Genomic DNA, 8,856 nt, shown 5'->3' on the forward strand with positions numbered 1-8,856 from the left:
CAGAAACAGAAGAGCATCCACCAGCAACTGAGATGTCAGCAAGTTTCTGGACAGAAGATTAAAGATGGTGAGAACACATTAGTCCGGTGATCTCAGAGAAGGAAGTCAGTTGGCCCTGCAAAAATGTAGACAGCATCAAGACTACAACTCCAAGAAAACAAGGACTCCCCTTTCAGCACTCAGGATACCTAGGAGGTGGGCTCTCGCTGCCTAGGCACATATACATAGGAGACCTGCTTTTGTCTTTTAGAAGTTTCTCAGCCTAAAGGCAAACTTGGTCTGTTAACCCTGAGGCAGTCTGTGACCAACCCCACAAGATTCTAGTCTGTTTTTTAATGGTCTTACTCTGCCCAAATGACCAAAGATACCCAGGTATTTGAGAAAAAGCCAAGAGATGACAAAATAAATAGAAAATCTGATCCTGGAAGGAATTTAGTACTAAAAGAACTTAATACCTCTAGCATATTCTCATAGATATCTCAGATGCTGTAACTAGACTTCTGGTATTGGCTAAGAGCCCATTTTGGACTAACATAGCACAGACCACTTACAATAAGGTCAGAGGAAATATGTAAAAACAAAACTTACAAAAGCTTTTGGAGAGCAATCAGTGTAGACCAGACTTGAGAGAGAGGGGGTATGATCCCTAAGAGAAGGAAAGCACACAGAGATATGCTTTGTATTTACCCTTTCTTTCCCATTGAGGACATTTAGCAAGTTAGCACGGGCAAATAGACTATTGGAATGGGCAGTCTTCACTGCGCAGAGTTCACAGAGGTTCAGCCAGGCAGCTGGGGCTTGAAAGCAAAAATCCCAGATAGAAGGACATCGAGCTCCCAAACCTACCTGCAACCATACCTTGAGGCAGCTGCCAACTCCTAAGGCGCTCATTGTCATTGCAAGACCCTCAAGAAACTCATCAGGCCGGGCGCTGTGGCTCACGCCTATAATCCGAGCACTCTGGAAGGCCGAGGTGGGAGGATCACTCAAGTTCAGGAGTTTGAAACCAGCCTGAGCAAGAGCAAGACCCCATCTGTACTAAAAATAGAAATTAATTGGCCAAATAAAAATATGTAGAAAAAATTAGCCAGGCATGGGGGCGCATGCCTGTAGTCCCAGCTAGTCGGGAGGCTGAGGCAGAAGGATTGCTTGAGCCCAGGAGTTTGAGGTCTCAAAAAAGAAAAAAAAAAAAAAAAAAAAAAACCACAGCAGAATGCAATAACTTGGAGGCTGAAGAGCTAAGCAGAGATTTTAGCAGCCATGCTGTTCTAGGTGAGACAGCCTCAAGGCCCGCTTGCAGTTCAAGGCCCACCATGGTGGAATGGCCCTGCTTAAGGTGCCTAGAGTGACACATCTGAACTTAGGTCAGGCTAAGAAAGCCTAAAACAAGACCTCATCAGGATTTGGGCAGTCTGCCAGCCAGAAGAAAACTTAACCCGCTTTGGAGGAAGATAGCACTCAGAGCCTCTACACATACTATGGTTTATACTCAGCATCCACTGAAAAATTGCCAGACATGTTAGGACTTAAATTGCTGAAAACCAAGAGGAAAAAAATGTATAATGGAAACAGACCCAGAGGTGGTTCAGATGTAGTTACCAGACTGAAATAACTATGACATGTTGACAAAATAAGGAAAAGATGGAGAATTTTAACAGATCTGGGTCTAAAGAATGGAAATTCTAGAACTGGGAAACAGTATCTGAAATTAAGAATTTAGTAGCTAGTCTTATAAACACCAGAAGCACTAGGAAAGATGGATTTGGAGAAACTAAGGAAAATAAGAGACCTCTCGCAACCTTCTTAGGAAGTTAGCTGTAGCCCTACTGCACTGAAATGAAGGATTTAAAAGGGGCAACAACCCAATCCAGGAGAGCAATAGAGGGAAGTCCCAGGACGGTGGTTGCTAGGGTGTAGTTGGTTCAGATCGGGGTAGGTGGACTGAGGTTTCCAAGAAATTTGGGGATAAAAAGATTCAACAAAATAGAGTAGAGAAACGGCGGCCTGAGGTGCGGGGTCTTCGGATGAAACTGAAGAAAGGAGGAAAAGAGACCTTTCCAAAGTCACAGAATAATTTTTAGGGCCGGACAAGAATCCAAGCCTGTAACTGCAGAGACCAGAGATCTTTCTGTTACACTCTTGGGAAGCAAATTCTAAGATCTTTTTGCATTGTCTTGTGGAGGAGGAAATGCCTAAAGTCAAAAGAAGCCGGAAAGCACCTCCAGATGGCTGGGAATTGATGGAACCAACACTGGATGAATTAGACCAAAAGATGAGAGAAGCTGAAACAGAGCCTCATGAGGGCAAGAGGAAAGTGGAATCTCTGTGGCCCATCTTCAGGATCCATCACCAGAAAACCTGCTGTATCTTTGACCTCTTTTATAAGCGGAAAGCCATAAGCAGAGAACTATATGAATATTGTATTAAAGAAGGGTATACAGACAAAAACCTGATTGCAAAATGGAAAAAGCAAGGGTATGAGAACTTGTGCTGCCTGCGGTGCATTCAGACACGGGATACCAATTTTGGAACAAACTGCATTTGCCGGGTCCCCAAAAGCAAGCTGGAAGTGGTAATGTCTTACGCTCAAGTTTGATGTTATTTTCAGCATAAAATTCTGCACTAGTCAACTCCAAAAAAAAAAAAAAAAAAAAAAAAGATTCAACAAAATAGCCATTTTGGAGACTTTGAAATGAAAGAAATTGAGTCTACACCTGTACAACCTTGAACGTGCCTGATCTCATCGGAAAGAGATTGAGAAGGTGGGAAAAGAAAGAAAACAAGGCCAGGCATGGTGGTTCACACCTGTAATCCTAGCACTCTGGGAGGCCAAGGCGGGAGGATCACTTGAGCTCAGGAGTTTGAGACCAGCCTGAGCAAGAGCGAGACGGTGTCTCTACTAAAAATATAAAAATTAGCTGGGCACTGTGGTATGTGCCTGTAGTCCTAGCTACTCAAGAGGATGAGGTAGAAGGATGGCTTGAGCCCAGGATTTTTGAGGTTACTGTGGTACTTGGGGTAATGGAGTCTGTACCCCCCCACCCAAAAGAAAGAAAGGTACATAAAAAGCCATAGAAAAAGCAAAAAGCTGTTTGAGAAAGAAAAGGTAATCACAAAACACTACTTGGGCTCTGCAGTAAACAACAGGTAGACATCATGTGAGCACTTTATTGATTGAACTAAAAGCTACTGTCATAAAACTGTGGGAACAGAGGGGAAAGGTGGGAAAAGCAGAAAATCAATGTGTAATCTGTTGCCTCTAAATCAAGAACTAGCATGTTATTTAGATACCGAAGCAGCTCTCAGACTAAACATCTATAAGTTGTCACCTCGTGAAGTGAGCAGAGTTAGGAGAAGTACAGGGGCTGGTGCTTTTCATCATTAGCCCTTGTATGTGACTAGATTTTGTGTTTAACCTGGTGAAGACACTACTTTTTGTTAAAGAAGAGGGGAGAGGACTAGACAAAGTGGATTTTAGTCCTCCCACTTTGAGGAAGCTATTTTCCCGATTGAGATCCCCATCCGGCTGACCCAGAGGGTGGCCGGGTGACAGCCAGTCCTCTCAAAAGTCTTGTCCACATTTCCCCGCGTGTCCGTGGCCTCTCTGGAGCATTTTACACCACTGACCACTTGTTAAAACCATTCTCTTCTCTTGGTTTCTTCTGCCTGGGTTTCCTCCCACCTACCTTTCTGTCCATTCTTTACCACCTTCCTGACTTTAAATGTTTTAGGGACTGGTCCTAGGTCCTTTTTATTCTATTCTCTCTTGCTCCCAGAATTCTCGTCCACTCCCATGGTTATACCTACCACCTATGCCCAAATCCTCAAAACTGCCCGCAGGCCAGATGGCTCTTCTGAGTCCTAGACTTAGATGTCCTCTTCCCTTGGACACTACACAGGTTTCCCACATTCAAAATATCCAATATCCCTCCACCAGCACAGACCAGCTGAACAAGTGGCACCAGAGCACCTTAATACTCCCTTCCCCTGCACCTCCTATCCCCGTAGACTGCTGAGCACCAAGACTGCCCTGGTGCTTTGCATACCTGGCCACCTACCCTCCAGGCCTGGCCCTGGTGCTGGCCACCACGGGGATTGCTGTGATAACTGGGCCTGTTGCTTCTCCTCTTGCGCCCATCCAATGCAGTCCACAGTGGCCAACAGTCATCTTAAAATACAAATTTGAATGTCACATTTTACTCTTAGGAGTTGGCATGAAGTCCAAAATTCTCAACAAGCATATGCCAACACACAAGGCCAGGCATAACCTGCATCCTGCCAACCTTTCCACCTTCGCCATGAATCAGTCCCAACTCTGCTCTCCAGACACGTGGGCTCCTTCTGCCTGGTGGCTGTGCCCCACGCCCCACGTCTTACCTTCCAGGACTCTGCAATGTCCCTCCTCCAGGACTTCCTCATCTCGATAATCACCTTCCCAGTCTCAGCTCTTATCACAGAAGTTGGTTGTCTACTCCAGACTGGCAGCTCCATTCGGGCGGTGGGCTCGTCTGCTCTGCTCAGCGTCATGTCCGTCGCCTTGGGCTCTGAAGAGGTTTTACATGCATTTATTGAGTGAAAATGGGGAAAGGATCGAGAGCGGATAGACAACTGTGGCGGGCACGACAAAAAAAAGGTGCAGACAAGATTTCTGAAAGGGACACATAGACAGCCTGCAACAGGAGGGGTCGCAAACAGGACAGACGGCGGGCGCAGGGCAGGGCAGGGCAGCCGGCGCTCGCGGCAGCGGATCCGGGCAACAGCGGCGCCCGGAGCGCAGCGCCTGCCAGGCGGCGCCTCCGCAGGGGGCGCCCGTCGCCTGGGGCGTGGCCTCGCGCAGCCCCGCCCTCCTCGCCGGCGACGGGGCAGGCGGGCGGCTGGCAGCGGTGGCACCGACATGGCTGCGCTGGTGGAGCCTCTGGGGCTGGAGCGGGGTGAGCGCGCGCCAGGGGGCCCTGCCCACCAAGCCGCGGCCTGCGTCCGCGAGTCCCGGCGCCCGCCCCGCCCGGGGCCAGGCCGGCGCGGGTGGGCGGACGCACCCGGCGGGGGTGGGCGGGGCGGGCGCTGTGTGGGTGTGGGAGGGCCCGTGGGCGAGTTGTGTGTGTGTGTGTGTGTGCGCGCGTGTGTGTGTGCGCGTGAGCGCGCGCGCCCGATCCTGGGGACTCCCACCCGGCGGTCGCAGCCTCTCCCTGGCCACCGCTGACCCTGCGGGATGTCCGACTGTGCTCCGCTGTCCTTCCCGGGGTCTGTCTGCGCTCGCCCTGACTCGACCTGCCGCTGCTCCTCTCGGCGGTTCTCTGGTCTCGTCTCGGTGTGTGACTCTGTGTCTGTGCGCCCCGCCCCCGCCCCCGCCCGCAGACGTGTCCCGGGCCGTGGAGCTCCTCGAGCGGCTCCAGCGCAGCGGGGAGCTGCCCCCGCAGAAGCTGCAGGCCCTCCAGCGAGTCCTGCAGAGCCGCTTCTGCTCCGCCATCCGAGAGGTGAGAGGCGTGCGCGGCCCGCGGTCGCCCCAGCACAGGGACTGTGCTCCCAGCAGCTTCTGTGGCGCCCGCCTCGGGGTGCCCGCGCGGCGGGTTCTTCGGGAGTTGTAGTTTCCTCGGGCTCCTCGGGCTCCGGTTGCGCGGGCGGGGCGGACCCTCGGGTGGGAGGGGGAGGGCTTCCGGGACCTGCACTCCTGTGTCTAGGGCATGGGCGGGCGGGGCTCCCTAATGCTGCTGCGTGCTCGCCCAGGTGTACGAGCAGCTGTATGACACCCTGGACATCACTGGCAGCGCTGAGATCCGGGCCCATGCCACAGCCAAGGTGGGCACCCCCACCCCGCCGCCCTCGCGTCCACTGCGCTGCCTGGTCTAGCCCAGTGTCCCCCTAATGCCAGACACTCCCGCTTCCGTCTTCGTGGCTTTTGCCAAATCTATGTACCATCCTTAACTGTGATTAAATAATGGCACATTTTTAACTTAAATGTCATATAAAGGCATCTTCAGTAACTACAGATGGAAACCAGTGTGGCATGCCCAGCTAGCAGATAACCCTCAACATCCGCACGATGAAAACAACGGAAGTTGGGGAACACTGACATCTCACTGAACTAGAGTTAGATGCTACTTCTTGGTGCTGCCTGGAAGCTCCCTCCAGGCCTTGTTTTCTCCTCTCAAAAAGCAAGGTTGGCAAGTGAGGGAGGCATGCTCATGCCAAATGGAGGCTTTCTCTTTGGCATGGCAGAAGCACGCACAGGGAACGGACAGGACACACCGTCATTACAGGGGTGATCTTGTGTTGAGTCATGGCACGCGTCTGGTGCTTGGGGGTAGCAATCCGACCCAAATCGCTCTCCCTGGCCTGGATCGCTCACCCCGGCCTGCACGCCCAGCTTGAAGGGACCCTCACCTCCTGACGCTTTCTCTCTCCTAGGCCACAGTGGCCGCCTTCACAGCCAGCGAGGGCCATGCCCATCCCAGGGTCGTGGAGCTGCCCAAGACAGACGAGGGCCTGGGCTTCAACATCATGGGTGGCAAAGAGCAGAACTCGCCCATCTACATCTCCCGGGTCATCCCAGGGGGCGTGGCTGACCGCCACGGAGGCCTCAAGCGAGGGGACCAACTGCTGTCGGTGAACGGTGTGGTAAGCAGGGGGCTGAGGCCGGGCTGGGGGTACAGTCTGTCCAAGGTAGCATAGTTCCTGCTTTTGACATTCATTCGACACGCACTGATTGAGCCCTGGCTCTGTGGCCAGCCCCGCGATGGGCAATGCTGCAGCCCCTAAGAGAAATTGGCCTCAGCCCCTATACTCAAGACTCTTCCTCTCTGGTAAGTGAGGTCAACCATGACTGAAACAGTCCTGCTCAGAGGCATAAATAATGAGGAAGCACAAAGCATTGTGAGAGCCCAGATGTGGCACCAGGCCAGTGTAGCTGTAGGAAGTTTTTGCAGAGTAAGGAACATTTGGATTGGGTGTTGAAGGATGAGTAGGAGTTCTTCAGGCAAACAAGGTGAAGGCTGAGGGTGTTGTAGGTAAGGATTCTGACTTGGCTCTCCTCTGAGCTGAAGAGAAAGGGCTCGGTTCTAAGGGAGGTCTGTGGCATGCAGGTAATTACAATCATTGGGGTTGAAGTAGATGGAGGCATAACTGGATAAGTGGTTGGGGTCAGCCATGCATGGCTTGTGTGCCAGCCTTAGAAGCTTGGACTTTGTCCCATGGGTGCTGGGGAGCCATGGGAGGGCTGTGAGGGAGGGAGGGATAAGCTCAGCTTGCAGATGTAGAAAGACCTGCCTGCGATTTTATGGGAGATGAACCGAGGGGAGAGATGGGAGGTGAGAGGCGAGGGAGGAGGCCGGGGTAAGAGTCCAGAGGGGAGAGGACAAGGCCTGAGCTGGGGCCAAGGCAGTGGGGACAAAGAGGAGGGAGTCAGGGCAAGAGGGTATTAGTGGGCTGTGGGGAAGGGGCAACAACGATGGGCCTGGGCATCTGGCCAGTGACATCCGAACGTGGGGCTGAACCTGACACAGGGAACCTGCAAGGTTTTGGAGGAGGGCACTGAGGCAAGAGCTAATAACTCGCCCTCCAGGAGGACATGAGGCCTTGGCATCTCGGGGCTGGCACCAGGCTCAGCAGCAGTTGGTCCCATTTCCTGGTGGGGGCCGGGTGAGGGCAGCAGGCCCCAGGCCCAGCTGTCCGTGTTGGGCCTGCAGAGCGTTGAGGGTGAGCAGCACGAGAAGGCGGTGGAGCTGCTGAAGGCGGCCCAGGGCTCGGTGAAGCTGGTGGTGCGCTACACGCCTCGAGTGCTGGAGGAGATGGAGGCCCGATTTGAGAAGATGCGCTCCGCCCGCCGGCGCCAGCAGCACCAGAGCTACTCGTGAGCCCTTGGGTCACCACTGTCCTGGGGACCCCACTGCCTCCCTTTTACCCTGGACTCCCAGTCCAGGCCGATGATTCCTGGGATTGCCAACCCCAGCCCTGGCCCCTCTCCTCTGGGATCCTGACCCTTGACCCAGGCTCCTGACCCTTGACCCAGGCCATTCTGACGGACTTCCCCTAGCTCCCTCCCATCCCGAGATCTGGAACCCGCTCTGGCTGGAATCCCTCAACCAACTTCCCTGGGCCCTTGCCTCTGGAGCCCCGGTCCGGCTCTCGCATGCTCCCCAGGGCCCCTCCCTGAGCATGGCTTCCCTCTCTTCCTCCCCTTGCAGGTCCTTGGAATCTCGAGGCTGAAACCGCAGATCCGGACCCTCCCCTTCACCCTCTCCCCTGTACAGTATTTATTGTCACTGGCTCTTTATTTAAAGATCTATGACCTCACTGCGTGTCTGTGTGTCTGTCCTGCAACCTGGGGTTAGAGTGTCTTGAGGTGTGGGGGAGGGGGAGGACCTGAGGTCGGACCAAGCCCTTCAGAAGCCCCTTTTCAGAGTCTGAGAGCAGAGGTAGAGACCTCTCCCCAGGTCTGAAGGCGGAGGGGAGCCGGCTTCCTAGAGACAAGTCAGGGACCCAGTCTGGGTCTGAGTGCGGGGGCGCGGGGGGGCAGAATTGAAGACAACGCCCCCGACCCTAAGTCTTAGGGCGAAGGCCAAGCCCCTTCCTCCGGAGTCCTGAAACCTCGCAGGAGCCAGTGGGCGGCCTGTGTGTGGGCGGGGCGGAGCGAACCATCGGCCGCGGCCGCCGGGGGAACCCTGCAGGCCGCGCTACCGTCTGCGTGGGAGTCGCGGGTGGGGGTGCCGCGTGCAGTTCCCGAGGCGGGCGCAGGGGTGCAGAATAAGGTGCACTCGCCCACCGGCCGGCACTCCACCTCCCGACCAGAGCAGTCGTTCCGGGAGCTGCCCCCGCCTTAAAATCCAACCTTTATCCCCATCCCGCTGCCCGCCCGGCTTT

At 54.0% G+C, this 8,856-nt stretch overlaps 2 protein-coding genes across 2 annotated transcripts; one reads left to right on the forward strand and one right to left on the reverse strand.

Moving 5' to 3' along the window:
• Positions 1 to 4,841: 4,841 nt before the first annotated feature.
• Positions 4,842 to 8,289, forward strand: LIN7B (lin-7 cell polarity scaffold B). Its single transcript, XM_012754404.2, has 6 exons — positions 4,842 to 4,931; positions 5,356 to 5,474; positions 5,725 to 5,796; positions 6,406 to 6,615; positions 7,683 to 7,846; positions 8,181 to 8,289. Exons 1-6 carry the CDS (start codon positions 4,895 to 4,897, stop codon positions 8,200 to 8,202), a joined length of 624 nt encoding a protein of 207 aa, XP_012609858.1. The 5' UTR covers positions 4,842 to 4,894; the 3' UTR covers positions 8,203 to 8,289.
• Positions 8,290 to 8,467: 178 nt separating this feature from the next.
• On the reverse strand, positions 8,468 to 8,836 carry C16H19orf73 (chromosome 16 C19orf73 homolog). Its single transcript, XM_012754405.3, is given in 3 exon segments — positions 8,468 to 8,538; positions 8,541 to 8,788; positions 8,790 to 8,836. Coding segments are annotated over 3 exon segments (366 nt in total).
• Positions 8,837 to 8,856: the final 20 nt, after the last annotated feature.

Source organism: Microcebus murinus, chromosome 16, assembly GCF_040939455.1.
Source record: "Microcebus murinus isolate Inina chromosome 16, M.murinus_Inina_mat1.0, whole genome shotgun sequence".
Classification (NCBI taxonomy): domain Eukaryota; kingdom Metazoa; phylum Chordata; class Mammalia; order Primates; family Cheirogaleidae; genus Microcebus; species Microcebus murinus.